The sequence below is a fragment of the Artemia sp. Qi Xiang Cuo genome, chromosome 9 (genome assembly GCF_049724085.1).
Source record: "Artemia sp. Qi Xiang Cuo chromosome 9, ASM4972408v1, whole genome shotgun sequence".
Taxonomy (NCBI): Eukaryota; Metazoa; Arthropoda; class Branchiopoda; order Anostraca; family Artemiidae; genus Artemia; species Artemia sp. Qi Xiang Cuo.
Genome location: NC_142802.1, coordinates 2056121 through 2083195, shown reverse-complemented (window position 1 = coordinate 2083195; position 27075 = coordinate 2056121). Strand labels below are relative to the sequence as shown.

The window sequence follows — 27075 nt, the reverse complement described above, 5'->3', positions numbered from 1 at the left end:
TGGAAATTGAAATTCCCCCTTTTAATAGTCGAAAGTGAGTGGAGAGTCACGCCCATCATTTCCCCTAGAACATTCGATCAAAGTTTAGAGATAGCCATTTTGTTCAACGTAGTTGAAAGTTCTGGAAATTATGTATTTAAGGATGAAAAAAACCCAGAGCCCCCAGGGCAAAGGTTGTAAGTTATGCCCTGGGGGCGTATAAAGTTTTTATAGATAGAGTTGTCTTAAAACTTCAAATGGGGCTCATTCAATTGAAAATTGAGAGGGCTAGTGCCCTTTTTAATCGTCGAAAGTGATTTGAGGGTAACTAACCCCTCTCTAACGCCCACCATTCCTCCAAACATATCCAATCAAAATTTTTAGATAGCCCTTTTGTTCAACGTAGTAGAACGATCTGGAAATTAGGTCTTTGAGAATGACACCCCCAGCACCCAGGGCAAGGGTTGTAAGTTATGCCGTGAGGGCATATAAGGTTTTTATTGAAAGTATTGGCGTAAAAACTTCAAAAGGGCTCTTTTGATTGGAAATTGAAAGGGCTAGAGCCTTTTTTAATAGTTGAAAGTGATTGGAGAGCAACTAACGCCCCTCTCACACCCACCATTTCCCCAAACACATCCAATCAAAATTTTGAGATAGCCATTTTGTTTAACGTAGTTGAAAGTTCTGGAAATTAGGTTTTTGAGGATGACAACAACCCTAACAGCCTTTACGGTAAGGGTTGTAGTTTATGCCCCAGGGCATATAAGGTGTTTATAGAAAGCGTTGTCGTTTCAAAAGGGCTCATTCGATCGGAAATCGAAAAGCCAAGTGCCCTTTTTAATAGTCAAAACTGATTGGATGGCTTGACATTTTATAGTAAAGATCGATGTGGGTATAATTGCCTATTTTTTGTTGTTGTTGTTGTTTTGACCAGGGCACTTCGTATCGAAGGAGTTGTCGTGGGAACTTCAAAAAGGGCTCATTCCATTGACAATAGAAAGGACTGATGCCCTTTCTAATAGTCGAAAGTGATTGGAAGGCAATTAATCCCCCTCCCAAACCCACCCTCCCATTTGCCCATTATGTTAAAAAACTATATGTTGCCTTAAGATTAAATCAAAATGCACTGTGTTAATTCTAATTCCCAATAAGGCATATCAGTAGTATCCCAAGAATGACTGAGGGTATTATGTTCGAACTTTTGAGGCTACTTCTGCTCTTAAAATTTAATCAAATCAAAATAGCGTAAGTGTATCCAAGCTATCAAAGAAAGTAAACAGATTTGTTTGCGAATTGTGTCAAGTTTTCTATTTCAGGTCAACTAGAGGAGGTATGAAACTAAATTAAATACTAATATTTTTTTCCGGGTTTTTAAAATGGTGTATGTTGTTAAAAATTGCTGAAAATTCTCTCCAGCATACAAATAGCAGGCCAAACTATAAAGTCTTAAAAAACTGAAAAGATTTAAAGAATTATTTTCTTTTTCCCTGAAAAGACATTGTCAATATAAAACGAACAGGAACTAATTAAAATAAAATTTCCACAAAATAAGTTTTTCAAAGAAAAGTAAAGAACTCCATTAAACCAAAAATGAGCTAAAATAAAATCAAATAATCTACCAAGCGTGAAACTACCATAAACCAGCATTGATAAATAAATGAAACCCAAAACGAACAGAAATTACAATAAATAACCGAGTCAAACTCCAAACGAGCAGAAACTAACACAAGTAGGGCTCAAAATCCCTATGCCTTCTCAAGGCCAGAACAAAATTTGCACTTGACTGAAATAAATACAAATAAATGTGCATTGTCAGTTTAATACACATATGCTGATGTTTAGTAATCAAAATGTTAATATTATTTGATATATTAAAGTTATAAAAGTAAAAATATTTATATTTTTTCAGTAAAATGCAAATTATTTTCTGGCCTTGAGAAGGCATAGGGATTTTGAGATTCTGAAAATTTTCTCCAGCATACAAATAGCAGGCCAAACTAAAAAGTCTTAAAAAACGAAAAGATTTAAAGAATTATTTCCTTCTTCCCTGAAAAGACTATGTCAATGTAAAAAGAACAGAAATTAATTAAAAAAAAAAAATTCCACAAAATACGTTTTTTAAAGAAAAGTAAAGAACTCCATTAAACAAAAATTAGCAAAAATAAAATCAAATAATCTACCAAGCGTGAAACTACCACTAATCAGCATCGATAAATAAATGAAACCCAAAACGAACAGAAATTACAATAGATAACCGAGTCAAACTAAATATGAGCAGAAATTAACATGAGTAGGGCTCAAAATCCCTGTGCCTTTGAAGGCCAGAACATAATTTGCACTTCACTGAAAAAAAATACAAATGAATGTGCATCAATAAACTTTTTCCACACTCGGTAAATAACCGAGTGTGGTAAATAACCGAGTCAAAATCAATAAGAGCAGAAATTAACATTAGTAGGGCTCAAAATCCCAATGCCTTCCCACGGCCAGAACATAATTTGTACTTTACTGAAAAAAATAGAAATGAATGTGTATTGTCAGTTTTATGTATATATACTGATATTTAGTAATCAAAATGTTAATATTATTTGATTTATTAAAGTTATAAAAGTAAAAATATTTATATTTTTCAGTAAAGTGCAAATTTTGTTCTGGCCTTGGGAAGGCATAGGAGTTTTAAGCCCCTCTGCTGCCCCCCCCCCCCGAAGTAAAGTGTTGCCTTTCCCCCGGATAATATAGCGCTACGGACAGAAATGGTGCGCTGGGAACACCTGAGCGTTTTCCAGGGAAATCAATAGATAGATATATGGGGCTTCTATTTTTCAAGGAACCTATTTAAAGCCACGAGGATGTTTCGTGACTTTGGAGGGCTTCGGTCGGAATTCTATGGGAATCTTTTATGGATGTCTTTAAAATCCCATGCTATTTTTCTTGTCTGACCGTTTAAAGTCGTGAGGGCTTGTCATGACGTCAGAGAGCGAGAATGTTGCCAGCCGACTGCATTGCCCAGGTGCGAGGGACTACGAGCTCCACTTGTACACGCCCTATGGGGCTCACGGAGGTCCGTGTTAATCTGCTATTGGGCTCATAGAATACATTGACTCCTCACTACTAAAATGCCAGACAAAATTTCAGGACCTATTGGTCTCTAAAGTCAGTACAGCAGCTTGCTGATTGTGGTATCCTTGGAAATCGAACAAATTGGATCTCAGTTCTGACTATTTTTTTATTGGACTCTGAGGGGTGAGGAGAAATCCTTTGATGCATTTTTCCTCAGTTAGAGTAAACATAGATACTTTTTCGAACACATAGATGTTTTATTCTTATGACTTTACATTTCTGGATCTTGGGACAAGGGACTGAAGGATTCATGTAAAAGAGTATTTATTCCCCGTTTTCTTTGGTCTATATTACTAACCTCTGTTTTCCTAGCAAAAGGGGCTTAGCAAGTAATAACAACGGTTCCAACCGGAGGTATCTGTCACGTTACTTACCTTAATTTACTGATTTTTTCTGAGCACCCAAAATTCCATTTGGGTACCCGATTTTGCATACCTTTAAATTTATTGGGAATCGAAAAGCAATTTGTTGCACTGAGTTTAGATGCATTGCGGCCCGACCTGATTATAGTCTCACCGACTTGTCGACCTGCCAACCAGTGTCTCCCGAACTTTAGCTTCCCTTTAAAATTTCTTTTAAATTTGCCTGCATGCGATCTGATTTAATGGCGCTGATTCACGAAAATATGGGGTGGTGAATACATTTTTGAAAATCTAGGAAGAATGCAATTTTGCTGTTTTTCTTCAATTTTTGTAAATTAAAATACCAAAAAAAAAACTATTTTTCAATGAAAATAGTTACAAGTCAGGTATTTCAGAATCTATGGGGAAATCTTGGTGGGCGAATGCCCTCCCTGCTCCTTCCCCAAATTGACGCTACTGATTGGATTAGGATTTGGTAAGATCTGAAATTTGTTTTTTTTTTTTTTTATTTAAGTTCTTTTTCATGATGCACATCTTATTTTAGTGGACAAATGCAATATTTGCATTAAAGATTCCCTTGACAAAATCAAACAAGACAATCTTATCTCGTTTCATTTTTGTACACAATCCTGTGAAACTAAAAATATTTATTTTTCACATCTAAAAAATGAAAGTCTTACTTGTTTTTTTCTTTGTTTTGCCAGCTGTCAAATTGGCTAAAATATCTAGCAAGCATTTAGCCCCACCGTCAGCACAAAGTCTGAAAGGAAGTCGGATTAATATTGTCGAGACACTTGGTGTTTCAAATGCAGGCCCATGGGGAGATTGGGGCCTTTGGGACAACTGTCCAGAGGGAAGCTATGCCAATGGATTCCGAATGAAGGTATATCTTTTTCCTATTCGTTTTGCCATCTTAAGTCTTAGAGAAAATATGTTCGAAGGACACATTCATTAATATAAAAAAAAACTAAATTTTAATCATGGAAATATTGTGACTTGAAAAAAATTGCGACATGAAAAAATTGAGAGTTTGAATGACTAGGAACTAATGTGGGAAATATCGGCTAGGGGAAATTTTTTACCACTTGGTGATAAGAGGAAATTTTTGGAAAGGGTGAAGTCGAAGATAGGTCCTTATTTATTGCCCAATATACGATGGGGAGGATGATTTAATTTATTTTTGGAGTTTTTAAGAAATTAAACGGACTAAAGGACTAAATTTTCTGGGGTGGTATAAAAGGGGTCAAACGGGGGGGTATAAAATCAGATTTTCTTAGAGTTTTTTTAGATTTCATTCATAATCAAAACATATACAATTATGCACTATACTAATTCTCCCATTAGACTTCTTGGCTTGTAACTTAGGTGAATATATAGGTATCACAGGCTCAGAGAAAAGTAGTCACTTACATACTGAGAGAAAAGAAAAGAAGAAAAAGATTTACATTTATGAAGTAGATCGAAAGATGTTTTCTAATAAAAAAGGAAAATGAAAAAAGAAAAGAAAAAAAGATGTTGAACAAATTCAAATATTGATCCTTATAAGGACTCATAAGGGAGTGAAGGTGAGCTTGCCCCAATATAGCTTGGCTTGGGGTGTGCAAGGGTGCAATTGCATTGGCCTTGTTTGAGGGAGAATTTGAAACATTTGTAACGGTTAGGTTTAAAGGAAAGGGATGATACGCGTACTATTAAAAGAAACTCGTGAAGAAAAAATGAAAAAAGTGAGGGAGGAAGCACAGAGGGAGGGAGAGAAAAAGAAAGTAGGAAGGATTTCAATTTTTTATAAGAATTTATTCTGACAATGAAACCGGCTCCAAAAGATCCCAGCAATTAATAACAATAACAGTAATAGAGAAGAGCTTATAAAAATTATTTTAAAATAAATCTTATAGAAACCAAAATTTTTTTATGTCTTCTGAATGTGCCAAACGAATCGGATTCTCAAGCTGAATCAGGAAGAGTATTCCATATAGTATGACGCACAACAATAGCATTGAAATCAGACCTTACTGTTGGAGTACAAGGAATTGGAATATTCTGGGAATTGTGGAACCCCAATAATTCGACGGATCCAATACAAAGGATGAAGCAAATCTAAGGAGATGATGAATGGTGAAAGATGCACAGGAAAGAATATTAAGTCTTCAACATCAAGTAACAGTTTAGTTGCTAAACAATTCCTTCCTAGATAATATTAATAGCTTTATCATAAGTACTAGAGAATGGTTTAAGAAAAGAAGGTATAGTAAAAATCCATATAACTGGGAAATAGGAAGCATACTAATGAATTAAACTGTGGTATAGGACTCTCAAAATTCGCCAAGGAAACATATGTTCGAGGTTTATATTGAGTGATAGAAATGTTATGGGGATTAAGAAGTTGTTAAGGATGGTGGATGCAGGTACGTCACATAGGGACGGTGATAATTTCGGAGACCACACTGCCTTTCCATGACGATAAATAAAAGTTCAAATAGGGATAAAATCCTTTTAATAGACAGTGATGATAGAAATTCACAAAAATACCAGATATTTCGGTCACATATACAGTGACCGTCATCAGTAGTAAGTTTTACTACTGAGGACGGTCACTGTATATGTGACCGAAATATCCGGTATTTTTTTGAATTTCTATCATCACTGTCTATTAAAAGGATTTTATCCCTATTTGAACTTTTATTTATCGATAGGGACGGTTTTCTGTAGTTTATTTGCTTATTCATTTCTCCACCAATCTCTCTTGAAATAACTACCTGGATCGGGTGAGAACCTCCTGCGCAAGGTGAACATCTTAACTTATTCCTAGCCTTAGTGACTTAGTCTTCTAAACATTAATTTTCAAACCTATTCTAGCACCCTGAGCTCGCAAACCTCTAGAAGTTCATTTAGTTTGCATACACTTCCATCTAGGATGCTTAAATCATCAGCATAATCTAATTCCAGGAGAGTCTTTCCTCCCCCTTTGATTCCATGGTCTTCCATTGCTTTTTCTGTGCTCTGTAAGACAAAGTCCATCAAAATAATCCATATAAAGGGGGATAGAACACTGCCCTCCTTAACTCTTGATTTAATACAAAACCAGCTGCTAACCTCATTTCCTACCTTAACCGCAGCAGTGTTATTCTCGTACATAGCACTAATCACTTTAATGTATTTGTCTGGTATACCATACAAAGATAAGACCGTTGCTAAAACTCTTCTATCAACAGAATCGAACGCTTGCTCATAATCTATAAAATTGAGGACCAAAAGTGTTTAAAAACTCAGGCACTTCTCAATTATTAACCTTAGAGTGAAAATTTGGGCGGCACATCCTCTGCATTTTCTAAAACCGCAATGTTCTCCTCCTAAAACTTTGTCTACAGCATCTCTCAGTCTAAAAAGTATCATATTACTAAGTAATTTGTTACCTACAGAGACCAGACTAATGCCTCGATAATTACCACACTCACTCTTATCACCTTTCTTATGAAGTGGCTTAATTAAGGTTTTCCTAAAATTGTACTTTCCTAAAGGTACTTTTCCTTTTTCCAAAATTATTATTTTTTACCTAAGAGTCACAGTATTTAAAAAATTCCTTTACCACACTATAAGCACCTGGAGCTTTATTAATTTTTAATCCTTTTAGTACTGTCGCTAATTCTTCCTCACAAAACAAATCTTTCTTCACGTCCAAGGTGTCACAAAATTTTTCATTTTCCTCTATATCTTTTCCTGCAACTATATTTTGGTTTAGAAAATTCTCAAAATGTTCTGCCCATATCTCTTTAGCTCTTTCCTTGTCACTAATTTTGGCCCCATTCCTATCTTTAACTGCGACAAGTCCAGAACGACTACTCCCTCCCAGTTTATTAACATAACAGTACAATATTTTACTATTATGCCGGCTAGCTACACAATCTAGATCTTCAACAATTTTTCTCATGACCTCTACTTTACACCTCCTTAGTTCATATTTAGACCTTTCTCCACTTTCTTTACATTCCTTTTGTTTCCATATAGTCTATCATTCAGATAATTCTTGTACAAGTCCCTTCTTCTCTCTATTAAACATAAGGCTATTTTGATTGATTTGCGAATTTCCTACATTTTGTCTAAATACAATATCCTAGCACTAAAGGTAAACTTTTTAGAAATCAAACTTTTTATAGAAATCTAAACTTTTTGAAATCAAACAACTTGGGATGCTGGACCTTTATATTATCTCCTCTAATAACTTCCGTATCTCTCATTAATTTTTGAGAAATAGTTGCCGAAATCTTAATTCTATACAGAAGTTCTGATTTCTTAAATTTTTTCAAAATTTTTTCCATTTTCACGTTTATTATATTTTATATTTTTAATCCCATTAAATTGTCACTAAATATGTCACTGAGTTATATATTTCTGTATATAACTTGTATGCCTAGTCAGTCAGTTACACATATTTATAAGTAGTAGGCTAAATATGTCACTCAGTTATATATTTCTGTATATAACATATATAGGCCTAGTCTGTGAGTTACACATATTTATAAGTAGCAGGTTTAATGTGTCACTGAGTTATATATTTCTGTATAACTTATATAGGCCTAGTCAGTGAGTTATGTATATTTATAAGTAATAGGCTAAATATGTCACTGAGTTATTGCCTTTGCAAAACAAAAGTGATCCGTTTATCTGGCCTCCCCCAGGCCATTCAGCATGTCCCCAGGTGGCGATAGGGGAACGCTCTACAGATATGTAGGGTACCTCCATAGGAGGCATGGACCAAGGGGGAACCTTGTCCCTGGGGGTCCATAATAGAATCTGGGGCACCCTTGCCCGGGGTCATAAATACAGGCGGAGGAGGAAGAAGGCCCCTCAAATGTACACTCAAAAGGGCCCACTTGTTTATCCACAAGTTCCATGAGCTGCAAACCTTCTCCCAGTAATGGGTTAAATTGCATGGTGATGCAGAACACCATCGCGGGAGGATCCTCTATAGGAGGACAACCGTGGCAGGGCGTAAGATCCAGATCTATGGACAACGGCCTCTGCAAAAGGCTGCCTCGACCTTTTCGGGGTACCTGCAAGACTGGGGACCTTGCGGTCAACTCTCTTCCCACTTGAGGAGTGGCGCCCCCCGAGGAAATTATAGCCTAGTAAACGACACAGCATTCGCACGGGATTCTGACTAATGGACAATTCTTCTGGGATTGGTATGTTTTGATGGGCGTCTTTGGGCTGAAAAACCTCTTCCTAGCCAATTTATCTATTACGGGTTGCCTCCCCGTAGTAGCATAATATTTGTAGGCATGAATATATAATGAGTCAGAGGTAATAGGCTTGAGAGTGTCTGTGCAGGATTTCGACTCTTGTTGATAGAAGAGCATCGCCAAGCGCTGAAAACCATGTTGTGACCAAGCTGTGCCCAGGATTGCACAAAGCCTCCATTCTTGGAGGTCCCAGGGACTTCTTGCTGTCCGGTTCTAAGCCGGCTTAAGCACTTCGGTGTAGACTTGAGAAGATATGTGATCTCCGTCCTGCACTGGCATCCGGGATCATTGCTTTTCCTAAGGCGAAAATAATTTCAATGATTTAAAGAACATGAAAATTGGAACTTGGAATGTTACAACATTAAAATATGACTATCGTATCGACATTTTGACTGACGAATTCAAACGATTCGAACTGGATCTATTAGGAGTTTCAGAAACTCATATCCCAGGGGTAGGAAGCATGAAATTAGGTGATATAGAATTTGTTTACTCAGGCAGGAAGGATGGGTTACATAGACAGGGAGTAGGGCTCATGATGAATAAGGAAGCTGCTAAGTCTTGTTTAGGCTGGCAAGGTATTAATAATAGAATACTAATTGCTCATTTTATGACTAGTAAGTTCAAGGTATCAGTTATAGTAGTATACGCCCCTGTAGAACCGACTGATGGAGATACTAGTGACTCAGATGAATTCTACTTACAGTTACAGGATCAAATAGACAAGGTCCCAGGTAGAAATATGATGTTATTGATGGGAGATTTTAACGCCCAGGTTGGTAGAAATAAGGATAGATGGTATCCCAGCTTAGGTAAATTTGGTGTAGGAAAAGAAAACAGTAATGGATACAGACTTTTGCAATTTTGTAGGTATAACAATCTAGTTATAACCAATACAGTGTTTGGTCATAAAATGGTTCATAAATTAACAAGGTATTCATGTGATGTTAATACAGCAAACCTTATTGATTATGCTATAGTAAATTGAAGACTGGCAGGATCAATAAAAGATACTAGGGTATATAGGAGTGCTGTTATTGATGTTAAAAGTAAAGATCACCATCTAGTAGTGTCAAGGGTTAATTTAAAGCTGAAAAATCGGAGGGGTAATTACCTCCCGGGAAGTTATGATGTTAGTAGACTCCAGGATGAGAATTTGAGAGAAACTTTCCAGGAACAGTTGAATACTAAACTTGAGAGTTTAAAATTTGATAATGTGGAAGATGGTTGGAATAATTTTAGAAAAATAATTTGTGAAGTTGCTGAAGGTGTATTAGGGAAGAAAGCTAGAACTGCAGCTAAGAATATTAGTGAAAAAGCTTTAAGTTTAATAGAAAGGAGAAAGGACTTGTACAATAATTATCTGAGTGATAGATCACATGAAAACAAAAGAAATGTAAAGAAAGTGGAGAAAGCATTGAAATATGAACTAAGGAGGTGTGAAGTGGAGGCCATGGATAAAATTGCCGAGGATTTAGAAGATGCAGCTAGACGGCATAATAGTAAAATATTGTACTGGCACGTTAACAAATTGAGAGGTAGTAGTCAATCCGGACTTGTCCCAGTTAAAGATAGGAATGGGGTGGCAATTAGCGATAAGACAAAAGCTAAAGTGAGTTGAGCCAAACATTTTGAGAACTTGCTTAACCAAGATAGAGTTGCTGGAAAAAATATAGAGGAAAATGAAAAAGTTTGTGATACCTTGGATGTGAGGGAAGATTTGTTTTGTGAGGAGGAATTAGCAACAGTACTAAAAGGATTAAAGACTAATAAGGCTCCAGGTGGTGATAGGGTGGTAAATGAGTTTTTTAAATATGGTGGCTCTTAGGTTAGAAATAAGTTATTGGAGATTATGAATATGATTTTTGAAAAAGGGGAAGTACCTAACGATTTTAGGAAAACCTTAATTAAGCCACTTTATAAGAAAGGTGATAAAAGTGAGTGTGGTAATTATCGAGGCATTAGTCTGGTCTCTGTAGGTAGCAAATTGCTTAGTAATATGATACTTTTTAGACTGAGAGATGCCGTAGACAAAGTTTTAAGAGAAGAGCAGTGCGGTTTTAGAAAAGGTAGAGGATGTGTTGACCAAATTTTCACTCTTAGGTTAATAATTGAGAAGTGCCTAAGTTTTCAAACACCTTTGGTCCTCAGTTTTATAGATTATGAGCAAGCGTTCGATTCTGTTGATAGAGGAGCTTTAGTAAAGGTTTTATCCTTGTATGGTATACCAGACAAATACATCAAAGTGATTGGTGATATGTACAAGAATAACACTGCTACTGTTAAGGTAGGAAATGAGACAAGCAGCTGTTTTTATGTTGAATCTGGAGTTAATCAGCATTGTGTTCTATCTCCCTTTATATGGGTTATTTTGATGGATTTAGTTTTAAGTAGCACAGGAAAGGTAATGGGAAACCATGGATTCAAATGGGGAGGGAAAAGTCTTCCGGACTTGGATTATGCTGATGATTTAAGCATCCTAGATGAAAGTGTGACCAAATGAATGAGGTTTTAGAGGTTTTGCGAGTTCAGGGTGCTAGTATTGGTTTGAAAATTAATGTTAGGAAGACTAAGTCACTAAGGCTAGGAATAAGTGAAGATGAAAAGGTGACGCTGGGTAATGAAAAGATTGATCAGATGGGCAGTTTCACTTACCTTGGTAGTATTATTAGTAAAGATGGTGGGAGCAGTGAAGATATTCAAAATAGAATAGCCAAGGCTCAGGGTGTTTTTTCACAGTTAAAAAAAGTCTGGAAGAATAGGAAGATAAGTCTGCTAACCAAGATTAGAATATTAGAAGCTAGAGTGATGACAGTGGTCAAATATGGCTCTGAAGCATAGACGCTCCGAAAAGCGGATGAAGATTTCCTAGACGTTTTCCATAGAAACTGCTTAAGGATTGTTCTGGGTATCCGGCTGACTGACAGTATGTCAAACAATAGACTATACGAAAAATGTGGTTCAATACCGCTTTCTAGGTCTATAATGAAAGAAAGGTTGAGGTGGTTAGGGCATGTTGTTCGGATGAGGGATGACAGATTGCCGAAGATTGTTCTTTTCGGCCAACCATCTAGGGCTAAACGGAAAGCAGGTCGTCCCGTCTGGGGTGGGAGGACGTCACAAAGACAGATTTAAAGGAAATGGGAACTTCGTGGGCGGGTGTAAAAAGGGAGGCTTTGAATAGATAGGGATGGAGGAGGAGCGTGCGTAACTGTGTTGGCCTCAGGCGGCTTGGTGCTGCGGTGAGTTGTTAGTAGTAGTAGTAGTAGTAGACACTACTGGATGGTGATCTTTGCTTATTGGAGCCTTATTATTTTTTAATCATTTAGTACTGTCGCTATTCTTCCTCACAAAACAAATTTCCTTCACAATCCAAGGTATCAAAAACTTTTTCATTTTCCTCTATATCTTTTCCTGCAAATCTATTTCGGTTTGGCAAATTCTCAAAATGTTCTGCCCATTCCGTATCCCTAATTATGGCCTCACTCCTATCTTTAACTATCGGGACAAGTCCGAATTGACCACTCCCTCTCAATTTTATTAATATGCCAGTACAATATTTTACTATTATGCCGTCCAGCTGCATCTTCCAGATCCTCGGCAATTTTATCCATGGCCTCCATTTTACACCTCCTTAGTTCATATTTTAAAGCTTTCTCCACTTTCTTTACATTCCTTTTGTTTTCATATGATCTATCACTCAGATAATTCTTGTACAAGTCCCATTTTCTCTCTATTAAACATAAAGCTTTTTCACTAATATTTTTAACTGCAGTTCTAACTTTCTTCCCTATGACACCTTCAGCTACGTCACAAATTGTTTTTCTCAAATTATTCCAACCCTCTTCCACATTGTCAAATTTTAAATTCTCAAGTTTAGTATTCAACTGTTCGTGGAAGTTTCTCTCAAATTCTCATCCTGGAGTCTGCCAACATCATAACTTTCCAGGAGGTAGTTACCCTTCCGAGATTTCAGCTTTAAATTAACCCTAGACACTACTAGATGGTGATCTTTACTTTTAACTCAATACAAACAGCACTCCTATCCTATATACCCTAGTATCTTGTATTGATCCTACTAGTCTTCGGCTTATAATAAAAAAAAATCAATAAGGTTTGCTGTCTTACTATCACGTGAATACCATGTTAACTTAAGGGCCATTTTATGACCAAACACCGTATAGGTTTTATCTAGATTATTATACCTACAAAATTGCAGCAGTCTGTATCCATTACTGTTTTATTTTCCTGCACCAAGTTTACCTAGGCTAGGATACGATCGATCCCTATTTCTACCGACCTGGGTGTTAAAATGTCCTAGTAAAAACATCACATTTCTCCCTGGGACCCTGTCTATTTGCTCCTGTAGCTAAAATAAAATTCATCTGAGTCACTAGTATCTCCGTCAGTCGGTTCTACAGGGGCATATACTACTATAACTGATACCCTGAACTTTTTCAGAGACAACGCTGTAACGTTGCCTATAGTAAAGGCCATACGGCTTCACTGTTTTATTGTTTATTTACTATTTTTTCCCAGAAGCACTTCATATGGAAGGGGTCGTCGTATAAACTTCAAAGGAGGCTCATTCGATTGCAAATCGAGAGTTCTAGTGCCCTTTTTAAAGGTCAAAAGTGATTGGAAAGCAACAGACGCTCCGCTTGCACCTCCCATTATTTCAGATGAATCCCATACACACATCGGTACAGTTATTTTGTTCAGTATCGCTGATTATTAGCTGATAAATATGTTTTTGAGGAGGACGATCCCCCCCACAGTCGTCATGAGAATGGGGATAAGCTTCACCTTGAAAATATATAAGGGTTTATAGAAAGCTTCGTCGTAGAAACTTCAAAAAGGACTCATTCGATTGGAAATTCAGAAAATTAAAAAAGGGTCAGTGCCCTTTTTAATAGTCGAAAGTGATTGGAGTGCAACTAACCTCCCTCTCACGCCCACCTTTTCCACAAACACATTCAATCAAAATTTTGAGATAGCCATTTTGTTCAAATTAGTTGTTAATTATGGAAATTAGGTCTTTGAGTATGACACCCCCCCCCCCACAGCCCTCCGGGCAAGGGGTGTAAGTTATGCCCTGGGGGAATATAAGGTTTTGTATAGAACGCGGAGTCGTAGAAACTTCAAAAAGGGCTCATTCAATTGGAAATTTAAATGGCTAGTGCCATTTAAATCGAAAGTGATTGGAAGGCAACTAACACCCCTTCCACGCCCACCATTTCCAATCAAACACATCCAATCAAAATTTTGAGAAATTTATTTTGTTCAACGTAGTTGAAAGTTCTGGAAACTATATCTTTGAGCAAAACACTCCTCCCACAGTCTTCAGGGCAAGGGTTATAAGTTATACCCTGGGGGAGTGTATGGTTCTTATGGAAGGAATGCTCGTATAAACTTCAAAAAGGACTCATTAGATTGGAAATTGAAAGTTCTAGTTCACTTTTTAAGCGTCATAAGAAATCAGAGGGTAACCAGCCCCCCCCCCCCTCTACCCTCAATTCCTTTCTCCCCAAATGCATCCGATAAAAACTTTGAGACAGCCTTTTTTTTAAAAATGTCTCTAGGATAATACATACACAACTCAAGTGTCGAAACAACCCTCAAGGGCCTGGGGGCAGGTATTGTACTTTATACCCTGGGGTCATATATGGTTCATATGGAAGGGATGTGGCTCACTTGATTGGGAATTGAAAGATCTAGTTCATTATTTAAGAGTCCAAAGAGATTGGAGGGCACCTAGCCACTCCCCCCCCCCCCTCCACATCCTATTTTCCTCAAACCCATCCGATAAGAACTGAAATAGCCATTTCTTTAAAAAATAGTTCAAATACCATTTAATGAAAACTCCGGGGCGGACACAGCCCCCCCCCAGGGCCCGATGGCAGGCGTTGTAAGTTATGACCTGGGGGAATATATAGTTCTTATGGAAGGGATGCTGGTAAAAACTTCAGAGAGGGCTCATTTGATTAGAAATGGAAAGTTCTAGTTCAGTCCTTGAGAGTCAAAAGGGATTGGAGGGGAACTAGCCCCCCCCACGCCCCTTTTCCCCAAATGTATCCGATAAAAATTTTGAGATAACCATTAAGTTAAAATTGTTCAAAAGTCGCATAACAAAAACTCAGGTGTCAGCACAAGCCCCCAGGACCCGGGGGCAGGTGTTGTAAGTTATGCTCTGGGGCATATATGGTTCTTATGAAAGGTATGCTCGTATAAACTTCATAGAGGGCTCATTTGATCGGAAATTGAAATTTCTAGTTCACTTTTTAAGAGTCAAGAGATTTAAGGGCAACTAGCCCCCCATGCCCTTTTTTCCCCAAACCCATCCGCTACAAATTTTGAGATAGCCAGACTTTTTAGAATTGTTCAAAAACTATCTAAAAAAAACTCCAGTGTCAACACAACCCCCCAGGGCCCGGGGGTAGGCGCTGTAAGTGTTGTCCTGGGCGTATATGGTTCTTATGAAAGGGATGCTCGCATAAACTTCAGAGAGGGCTCATTTGATTGGAAATTGAAAGTTTTAGTTCACTTTTTAAGAGTCAAAAGATATACGAGGGCAACAAGCCCCCCTCCCCCACACACCCTTTTTCCCGAGACCCATCCGATACAAATTTTGATAGCCATTTTTTTTAATAGTTCAAAGGTCGGATAATAAAAACTCCGGTGTCTACACAACCCCCCAGGGCCCGGGGGTAGGCGTTGAAAGTTATAGTCTGGGGGTATATATGGTTCTTATAGAAGGGATGCTCGCATAAATTCAGAGAGGGCTCATTTGATTGAAAATAGAAAGTTCTAGTTCACGTTTGAAGAGTCATAAAAAACCGAAGGGCAATTAGCCTCCCCCCCAGCCCTTTTTTCCCCAAACCCATCCAATTAAAAATTTTAGATAGCCATTTTGTTAAAAATAGTTCAAAAACCAGATAATGAAAACTCCGAGGTTGACAAAAACCCATTTTTTCACTTTGATACTGTTACTTTGATACCAGTTTTGATACTTTGATGAACATTTGATTTTTTTTTTAAGTTTGATTTTGAAATAAGTAATTTTTAAAAACTTTAAACTTTTTGCAGTAAAAAACGAATAAAAATTAATGAAAAGAAACTTTCCGAAAAATAAGTTTTTCAAAGAAAAGTAGAGGCCATTTTAAACTTAAGCTCAGCAGATTCAAATACCTGTTAAAATTCACGCAGTAGGTTTTAGACTTATACAGTGAGAGAAGGAGGTGATACCCAAATTCTTGTTTTTCGTGATTTTTGTTCGTTTCAAGCTTGATTTGCATATTCAATTTAAGTTTCACTCGTTTAAAGATTTATTTATTCATTTACGCTAATATCTATCGTATGTTTGTTTGCATTGATTGTTTATTTAATTTCTGTTTTTTTTTAAGTTTCATTTATTCTTCAATAGGAAGATATTTTTTTTTTCGTTTTAAGCTTGATTTTCATATTCAATCTAAGCATTGCTCGCTTTAAGATCTATTTATTCATTTATATTATCACTTGTTGTATGTTTTTTGCTATGATTGTTTATCTAGTTTCTGTTTGTTTTGGGTTTCATTTATTCTTTAATAGTATTTTCTGATCGTTTTGAGTTTGAATTTTAACAGGTATTTGTATCTGCTGAGCTTAAGTTTAAAATGACCTTTACTGCTCTTTGAAAAACTTATTTTTCGGAAAGTTTTTTTTAATTAATAGTCAGAAATTGAGCAATTAGTATTCTATTACTAATACCTTCCCAGCTTAAACAAGACGTAGCAGCTTCCTTATTTATTATGAGCCCTATTCCCTGTCTATGTAAATCATCCTTCCTGCCTGAGTAAACAAATTCTATATCCCCTAATTTCATGCTTCCTACCTCTGAGATATGAGTTTCTGAAACTCCTAATAAGTCCAGTTCGAATCGTCTGAATTCGTGAGTCAAAATGTCGATAGGACAGTCATTTTTTTAACGTCGTAACATTCCAAGTTCCGATTTTCAGGCTCTTTAAATCATTGAAATTATTTTGGCCTCAGGAAAAGCAATGATCCCGGATACCAGTGCAGAACGGGGATCACATATCTTCTCAAGTCTACACCGAAGTGCTTAAGCAGGCTTAGAACCGGACAGCAAGAAGTCCCGGACCTCCAGTATGAAGAGAGGCTTTGTGCAATCCTCGGCCCATCTTGGTCACAACATGGTTTTCAGCACTTGGCGATGCTCTTCTATCATTAAGAGTCGAAATCCTACACAGACAATCTCAAGCCTATTACCTCTGACTCTTTATATATTCATGCCTACAAATGTTATGACCAAACACAGCTTTTAGTATTAATGAATATCATGTTGTGATTATTTTGTAATAATTTTTGTAAAGGAATATTATACTGTTTAAATATTGACCTTTTTTCATTCTTAATCTCGAGTCTAAGGAAAGCAGAAAAATAGTTTTTGTAGTTGTTTTTTTAAATTTTGCGGAATGTATTCTAATGTCTAAAGCCTGAAAAGTCGAGCCATAGTTTTGTATTTAGTATGAGCCTCCTTTGCTTGACAAATTCCTCAAAACGATGGAGAGGGAGGGCTCGTATCAGATTAATGAGAATTTATAGTTGCTATGCTAAAACACTTCGTGTAGTTGTAATGATTTATGTAAGTTTCTTTTTGCAGGTTGAACCTGAAAATGTTGTAGACGAAACGTCAGTTAATTCAATTTGCTTGGAATGTGTATATGCTGATTCTGGTCTATTTGCAAATCGCCCATGCTCCTCGGAAGGTCCATGGGGTGACTGGCGAGGGCCCTACTATTGTCCAACGGTAGAAAGCAATGGGACATACATTGTCGGTTTTGCACTTAAAAATCAAGAGCCAAGCCTTATTGGAGATGAAACAGCTGTTAATAACATGCAGGTGCTATGCAGCTCATTTGACGGCACGACCGGCACAACCGTGATCGAAGGAAACGGAAACTCGCATGGGGGATACACAGCATTTAGTAATACATGTCCAGTTGGCTCTGCGGCTTGTGCAATTTTGACCAAAGTTGAGCCAGATAGAGGAGCGTTTCTAGACGATACAGCCTTGAATGATGTGCAACTAGCGTGTTGCACACTATAAAAATCATGTGGTATAGTTTGTGTTTACTTTCATTTTTATGTTGACCGTTCGTGTGATCAGGCTAAGTTTTTGTATGTAATAATAGCGATAAGATAATTTATACTGAGGTCTTAAATATATATATATATATATATATATATATATATATATATATATATATATATATATAATATATATATATATATATATATATATATATATATATATATATATATATATATATATATATATATATATATATATATATATATATATATATATATATATATATATATATATATATATATATATATATATATATATATATATATATATATATGTTGCTAAGTTATTCTACCATTGTTACTTCTAGTAGCTTTTAACCTTTCTAATTCTAAATTATGAACATTTAAAATAAGCAGAAGACTGAAAATTTTATTGAAAAAACACAAACCAAAATGTGAGGATTTGTGGCCTTGTCCCGTCCCAAATGTTGAAATAATATTGAAAAAAACAGTTTGACTCTCCAGGTAACCCTGTCGCCATATGCATACCATTAGATACCGAAATGTTAGAGAAGTCATGTTAGCACACGGGTTGAACGCACCCTTTTGCTTTTAACCCAACTATACAAGTAAAAAATGAATCACAAATTGGAAAAACGCCAATGTTTACAATTAAAATGTGGTGTCTGGTCAAGATTTTTGGCAAATGAATTTTGTGATTCTACATATACTATCCAGTACTGTACTGGCAAGGATAGAAGATGGGACAATTGAATTTAGAAAGATTTGAATTATAGTTAATTTTATAAGTCAGTTATTATAGTTAGTAATATATAGTTAATAATTATAGTTTTATAAGTTAGTTATAAATAAATTGCATTTCCACCGTTACCAGACAATTAAGGAAGTTAAATCTACCAAACTTACTTAAAATCTCCTTCGGGTAAAAACAAACCACTGAAAAGCCACAAACTTAAAGAAATGGTGTGAGTGAAAAAAAGCTTAAGCCCAGTGAAAAATTGTGTTCAAGATTTGGAAGCATAGCCTCCAGAAGGATTGAGAAATACTAGTTTAGGTCATTTAAACTCGCTGGTGTAGCTTTGTCTTGGTGTGCGTACCAGGAATGAATCTATTGGGGCTTTGTTTACTTGATACTATTCTGAAATCACATGATTTGATAGAGATTGAAGATTTTTGGAACATCCAAAATGGGGCTGAGGATCTGAATTCGTTCGTCTCAGTTTGGTAAAAATTTAAGTAATATTATTATCTGAAGAAAATATCGTGAGAAAATCTGGCTTAATTTTCAACCCAATTATAAGCTTTGACGGTGAGGATCGGTCATGTTAACCTTATGCGGTAACCTTATGGCTAAATCTGCAACGTGAGTTAATGAGAAGTTCACCAGAGAGAGATGGTGTGTACAAAAGAAAGCGTGTTGATTCATGTCAACGCAATTGCTCGTGTCCATTGGAAAAGCTATTTTCCAATTTAGCCTGAAAAGGAGTATAGTTTACAGAGATTCGTTTTAGGACTATTCTTTCTAACCTATGCTTAAAACAATGTCTCTCAGAGGAAGGGTATGATGGCTCACATACAAGAGATCAATTGAATCTTTCGTGGCTTGATCGTCCTTATAATCGTCGCTCATTTCTGCTTGCCTGGATATATGTTGCATGGAAGATGGAATGCCCCTTACGTCCAGGGTGTGGATTAATGCTTTTGCTAAAAGAATGTGTGTGTCTTCAGCTTCATCTTTAAAGAAATTAAGGGTATGAAGAGCTGGTTTTGAGTCAGAAACATTACTAATTGCTTTAGGTGTATGTTGCGGTTTAATAATGTTTCAAGTGCCAAATTAATGGCACGTATTTCAGTAGCCACATACAAAGCTCTTGTTGGAGCTTCTCTGCAGCAGTCAGCTGCAGAATACTGGTTGCATTGCTCGAATGAAAAATGTTCGAATGAATGCTGTACATCCAATCAATTTTGGTTAATTCGACCCAACAACATAATAAACTGTTAATGATTTCCACGAGCTAACGAGTCCCATGAAAGTTTTCAATAAAACAAAAGCCTTTGTATCAAAAAAAGCAAAAAAATGGGTGGTCAATTTGTAGAAACCTGATAAATTATTTGTATTTTTCCATTAAACACAGTCATAAACTCACAGTCTAATAAAACAAAGTCTACAGATTATGGCTTTACTTAAAAACAAAAAGGAACACAATAGTAAACACAAATTCGGAACTTTGAAATTGGTTTTGCCACTGATCTTTTTAACCCTACGACTAACTTCGAAACCAGGTCTTACTACCACCCTTATGAAGAACGATTATTCGCATTGGCTTCAAAATCTGTGGGAATTTTTACATCCAAGGTGCTTATTAATTAATTTCGTGAGAGGAGTGAAATTACTAGGAAAATATACTTCAAAAACGGGTGGTCATTAAGTCAGGGCCCGAACAGCATGATCTTTTAACTGTTAAATGTATTGAGGAATTCCAAAATAAGTTATAGTCTAAAGTACAAAAGACTTAAGACATCGTGGTCCTAAATATTGGCCGAAATCACGATAACAGGAGTAAAAATTACTTGAAAAATACATGTAAAAAATCGGGTGGCCATTAAGTCAGGACCTTAAGGACATGATCCCTTGACTGTTAAACTTATTGAGGAGCTTCTGACTTAGTTACAGTCTAAGGTACAAAACACTTAAGACATCGTGGCCCAAAATATGGACCAAATGACAATAACGTCTCGACGGGGATACTGAATTTTGACTTAAGTTGAAGAAAAAAGAACGTCAGCTTCCTCTTTATCTCTTTTTTCTTAACAGCCACCTATCCAGCAATAGACAACTTGGTCGTCAACGATTAAGGCAGATGACCTGACTTTTGTTGTCAAAAGGACACATGTCTAATATTTCATGAACTGCTAAGGGCTCTTAGTTGAAACTTTCAGGGAGTGTTTAGGGAAATATTGAGCCAAATCAAGAGACACTATGTGTATCAAGGATGTCCCAAAAGAAGTATCTGCAATACATCAGGATTAGCTAAGGGAAATATGTTGAAACTTTCAGAAAATGTTGAGAGGACGTTGAACCAAAGGAAAAGATGCTATGTGAATCTAGGTTGTCGAAATGGTGCATTTGCAATATCTCTGGAACGGTTATGGGTATTAAGTGAAACTTTCGGGTAATTTCGAACCAAATCAGCACTACATGTGGCCAGGTTGTCAAAAGGGCGTATCTGCAACATCTCAGGAATGGCTAAGGGTATTAAATTGAAACTTCCTGGGAATGTTGAACTAAATCAAAAATCACTATGAGGTTTTCAAAAGGGTGTACCTGCAATGTCGCTTTAACGGTTAATGGTATTAAGTTGAAACTTCCAGGAAATATTGAGGGGGTACTGAACTCAATCAAAATACACTGTGTGCATCCAGGCTGCAAAAAGGGCACACTTGCAATAACTCAGGAGCTTTTAAAAATTTTAAGGGGGGTGATGAACTAAATCAAAAGACATCCCGTTTATCCCGGTAGTCAAAAAGGTGTATCTGCAATATCTCAGGAATGTCTAAGGGTATTCAAGTCAAACTTTCAGGAAAGGCTGAGGGAGATGCTGAACTAAATCAAAAGACGTTCTGTGTATCGAGGTTTCCAATAGAGTGTTGTAATATCTCAGGATCAGCTAACGGTACTAAGTTGGAACTTTGGGGGAATGGTTAGGAAGATCTTGAGCAATATCAAAATACGCTTTGAACATCCAGGTTGCAAAAACGGCATATACGTATAAACTCAGGTACAGATAAAGATATTAATTTGAAACTTTCAGGAAATATTCCAGGGTGATGTTGAGCTAAATCAAAAGACGCTATATACATCCAGGGATTCATAAGGGCGTATATGCAATATCTTTGGAGTGACTGATAGCATTAAGTTAAAACTTCCAGAGCATTTTAAGGAGGATATTTATCTAAAGCAAAAGACACTGCGTGAACCCATGTTGTTAAAAGGTCTTATCTGCAATATCTCAGAAACGGATACGGTATTAAGTTGAAACTTTCAAGGAATAATAAGGGGATATTGAGCTAAATCAAAGGACACTATGCGCATCAAGGCTATCAAGAGAGTCTATATACAATACCTCAGCAACGGCAAAGGTATTATATTGAAACTTCCAGGATATGTTGAGGGGGATTTGAAGGATATGTTGAGGGGGATGTTAAATCAAAAGATACTATGTGCATCCTGGTCACCAAGGGTGTGCAATAGTAGTAACGATATACATAAATACATTCTTAGACGACACTGGCTATACATGACAAATGAAACTCAGTCAGGAAAGAAAATAACAAAATGAAAAATAAATAAAAAAAGGTGAAAAAAGGTACATCGAAAGGTTAGATTTTCGTTTTTTTTCTTTTTTGTTTGGCACTGAGGATGACTTGGCGGAAGTCGTTGTCAAAATATTTGCTTATTTCTTCTTTTTCATGGTTTTCCACTGGCTGACAAAATCCTCGTTTTTTACTTTTTTTGATTTTATTTTTATTTTGTTATTTTCTTTCCTCACTGAGTTTCATTTGTAACGATATACACAGTCAAAATTACACAAGGAATTACACATGAATATACAGTGCAGTTTAACCGGTAAATTGGCTTACAAGGGGCAGTCACCTATTACTATGAACAATACATGGGTTACCAGACAGGTTTCTGAGGCAACACCTATTTTCTGGTCCAAACAGAGATGTATAAGGAATTACACTAGAATATATGTCTAGTTTCACAGGTAGGTATGTATTTCACAAGTATATGCCTTGTCAGACACGTTTTTTCTAGGTTCAATAGTCAAAACTTGAGATCGTCAAATTGCGTATTCAAAGGTTTATTGAGCCTTCTGTAAAAAAATATAGCAAATAAAACTCAGAGAGGAAAGAAACTAACAAAATGAAAAATAAAATAAAAAAGGGTGAAAAAACAAGGATTTTATCAGCCAGTGGCGAACAAAGAAAACTAGAGGAAAATTCAGCTTGGTCGGATTACAAAACTTCAAAAATTGATACAATAATGACCCTTGTCCGTCTTTGCAACAAGTTCTCCTCGTATTTTAAATTCCGAAACAAATTTTTCCTTCAAATAAAGGGCTTATCAAAAAAAATAAAAAAAAAAAAAAAAAAAATTCCGCCACTGGCTGATAAAATCCTCGTTTTTTCACCCTTTTTGATTTTATTTTTCATTTTGTTAGTTTCTATCCTCTCTGAGTTTCATTTGTCATGTATAGCCAGTGTGGTCTAAGAATGTATTTAAAAAAATATAGGTTTCAGTTCTATGGTTAGATAATCATATTTTTTCGTATGAATAATGTTTTTACTAAAGATACAGCCAAGCCTTGCATGTTTCTGAGCCAAAAATTGTCAAACACTAATAACCTCTAGGCTGAAAGTACCTTGCATTTTGTCTAGAATTGACGGCATATGGTGCTAAATCTTTTTTTAAAAAATAACTCTATTTTCGAAAAAAGGTATAGCATTTGCGAATTGGAGTGTATGAATGATCTTAATTGGTGATTGGATTGCATGAAGGTGGTAAAAAAGCGTTAAACTGATTACCAGTTAAGGCAAGTCCGAAGGGGTTGTTAGCTATAGGCTATTTATTATAAATTTGGAATAGCATCAATCTATGGAAATGGTTAACGATGGTAAAATGACCTTATGAGTTTACCTAGCTTTACTTCTCCGATCTTTTCTGTATAATACACAAGTACCATTTGAACAGTGTTGCCATTATAAAATATACTATAACATTCTAGTATACTAGAAGGTTGGTACTAATAGAGATGTAGATGGCAAGAAAAGAATTTTAATAAAGAAATTCAGAAGAATCCTTAGAAATCCTTGTAAATCAAGTAGTTAGACGATTATGAGTATGAATCGTCAAGGATCGTAAGCACCAATGACCCTAACCACCAAGAACCTTAACCTCCAAGGGTCCCCTATCCTCAAACTCCACGGGACCCCTCCCCCAAACCTTTTTGGCCCCCTCCCCCTATTTTTTTAACATGCTATTTTTTTCCACTTTTTTACATGGCTTAGAGTGATATAAAACAAACATAAAACATATAAAACCACATTTAATGTTTTCGAAACTCTAAATGAGAATGGTATAGATATTTTAGTCGTGACTATTACTATTAGAAAAATAATGCTTGTACCAGCCCTTTTTTTATTGAATTTTCTTATGCACTGAAATTATTCCACTTTTTTATGTATCTTAAAATGACATGAAATATGCTTGCGGCTGTAGGAATCGTACTCTATGCTTGCTCATAGACACGATGCGGCTTTCCCACTAGTAATCTATGATGGGTTATAGACACTAACTAGTTTCCTGCATGCTTAAAATCAGTATTTTTTACGCAGTGGAAAGAAAAACACATAACTAATATCTCTAAAAAGTGAAGATGAAAGCATTTTAAGAAAGTGTGTTCACATGATAGTGCTATTGTAGCACTGAATGCTGACAATGAGAAGTATTTAAACTATGAAATAAGTACAAGTGGTAGTACTATCGGAAACGTATGCGTGCATTGTCATGACAGTAAGGTATCAAATTTCTTTGGAGTACCAAAAAGAAATTCAACTCTTATGATGTTGGATATGCGAGATTGAGATCTCCGGAGATGATTTCACTCAAAGAGAATGACAACATAAAAATAATAGTTGATGAAGAGAGGCATCTTCTTGCTAGTGCTTGTGGTAACATGTTACCTGTGTTTAACCATATCGTCAGCTTTCGGGCATTAGCATTCAAATGAAAGCAAAGAGGAAAAAAAAGACCTACTCTTCTACTAATATCATAAACCATATCTTGTCTACGTGCCAAAACTGTTACCTGTGTAAAAATAATGTTGTAATAGACAGTGAAATTGCCGGAAAATAAAAAGGGCATTGATAGAAAATATCACTAAGGAATATAAAGATGAATCGATGAAAAAAGAGTGCCAGCAAACGTTACTACCATTGATCAAACAGTCAATGAAACGAATAATACAAAAGACGAGACGCATATTGAACCTGTCGGTGACACACCAGTAAAAATTGTGTATGACTCAAAATGGAATAATGATTGTTCTACTGATAACGAGCTAAGAGAAGACAATAGCTACAATATCAAGATAGAACATGGTGAACTATTTTATGGAACATATTCAAAATATCCAATGTTGATCATTGATATTAATAATGTATCATAATATAATTTTTGTATTAATATTCTACATGACATTATTTCATTAAAAATATATTATGCATTACATTTTATGTGTTCATTATTTTTAGAGTATGCTAGGATATCACACGTTTAGAATGTCTATTAAAACATTGGAGATGTAAGAAACGGATTTTGCATACATCTTTTGCCAGACATACGGGATATCATCGACAAAATCCAAGTATCAGAGTGAATAAATTTTTTCTATCAACATCTTTGTCAGATACATCGGATAAAATTGACTAAATCTAAGTATCAGATTGAATAGCTTCTTTATCAACATCCTTTCTCGGATACGTTGGATAAGACTGTCAAAATCTAAGCATCAGAATAAACAAATTCTTTATCAATATCATTTGACAGATACGTTTGATAGTGTCAGAGTGAATACATTCTTTATCATTGTCTTTTGTCAGATATGATTGATAAAATTGAGAAAATCTAAGTATCAGAGTGAATAAATTCTTTATCAATGTCTTTTTGACAGATACATTGGATAACACTGACCAAATCTAAGTATCATAGGGAAAAAATTTTATATCAACTTGTTTGTCAGATATTTCAGATAACATTCACAAATCTAACTATCAGAGTAAATAAATTCTTCATCAACATGCTTTGTCAGATATGCTTGATAAAATTGAGAAAATCTAAGTATCAGAGTGAATAAATTCTTTATCAATGTCTTTTGATAGATACATTTAATTACACTAACATAATTTAAGTATCCAATTGAATAAATTCTTTATTAACATTCTTTATCGATATCATTTGATGGATACGTCGGATAACATTGACAAAATCTATGTATCAGAATGAATAAATTCTTTATCATCATCCGTTGTTTGATATGTGATTATGAAAAATTGTAAGTAAGTAACAAGCTCTTTCTGGAATTCACCTCTTGGATACACAACACAGAAATTTCATTCAAGAAATTATGAAAAAATTGTAAGTAAGTAACAAACTCCTTCTTGAGTTCACCTCTTGGATACACAATACAGACATTTCATTCAAGAAATTAAGAAAAAATCGTAAGTAAGTGCCAAACTCTTTCTTGAATTTACCTCTTGAATACACAATACAGAAATTTCATGCATGAAATTATGAAAAAATTGTAATTAAGAACCAAACTGCAGAAATTTCGTTCAAGAGATTATGAAAAATTTTAAGTAAGTAACAAACTCTTCCTTGAATTCACCTCTTGGATACACAATACAGACATTCCATTCGTGAAATTATGGAAAAATTGTAAGTAGCTAACAAACTCTTTCTTGAATTCACCTTTTGAATACACAATACAGACATTTCATTCAAGAAATTTACATTTCATTCAAGAAATTATGAAATAATTGTAAGTAAGTGCCAAACTCTTTCTTGAATTTACCTCTTGAATACACAATACAGAAATTTCATTCAAGAAATTATGAAAAAATTGTAAGTAAGCCCCAAAATGCAGAAATTTCATTCAAGAAATTATGAAAAAATTGTAAGTAGGTAACAAACTCATAACTACCAAACTCTTTCTTGAATTCACCTCTTGGATACACAATACAGACATTTCATTCATGAAATTATAAAAAAAATGTAAGTAGCCAACAAACTCTGTCTTGAATTCACCTCTTGAATACACAATGCAGGCACTTCATTCAAGAAATTATTAAAAAATTGTAAGTAAGTACCAAACTCAATCCTGAATCCATCTCTTGAATACACAATACAGAAATTTCATTCTTGAAATTATGAAAAAATTTTAAGTAAGAATCAAAATCCAGAAATTTCGATACACAATACAGAAATTACATTCAAGAAAATATGAAAAAATTGTAAGTAGGTAACAAAATCTTTCTTGAATTCACCTCCTGAATACAGAATGCAGACATTTCTTTCAAGAAATTATGAATAAATTGTAAGTAAGTAACAAGCTCGTTCTTTAATTCACCTCTTGGATACACAAAATGGAAATTTCATTCAAGAAATTATGAAAAAATATTAAGTAAGTAACAAACAATTT

At 35.5% G+C, this 27075-nt stretch overlaps 1 protein-coding gene across 1 annotated transcript; it reads left to right on the top strand.

Annotated features, from left to right (window-relative positions):
• Window positions 1–4128: 4128 nt before the first annotated feature.
• LOC148948215 (vitelline membrane outer layer protein 1 homolog) lies at window positions 4129–17909 on the top strand. Its single transcript, XM_089093826.1, has 2 exons — window positions 4129–4344; window positions 17361–17909. The coding sequence occupies exons 1-2, from the start codon at window positions 4129–4131 to the stop codon at window positions 17805–17807; spliced, it is 663 nt and encodes a 220-aa protein (XP_088949952.1). The 3' UTR covers window positions 17808–17909.
• Window positions 17910–27075: the final 9166 nt, after the last annotated feature.

Coding starts and splice junctions, on each gene's coding strand:
- LOC148948215 (XM_089093826.1), top strand. CDS start 4,129: ATGAAAGTCTTACTTGTTTTTTTCTTTGTTTTGCCAGCTGTCAAATTG. Junction 4,345..17,360: donor CCAATGGATTCCGAATGAAG/GTATATCTTTTT, acceptor TTCTTTTTGCAG/GTTGAACCTGAAAATGTTGT.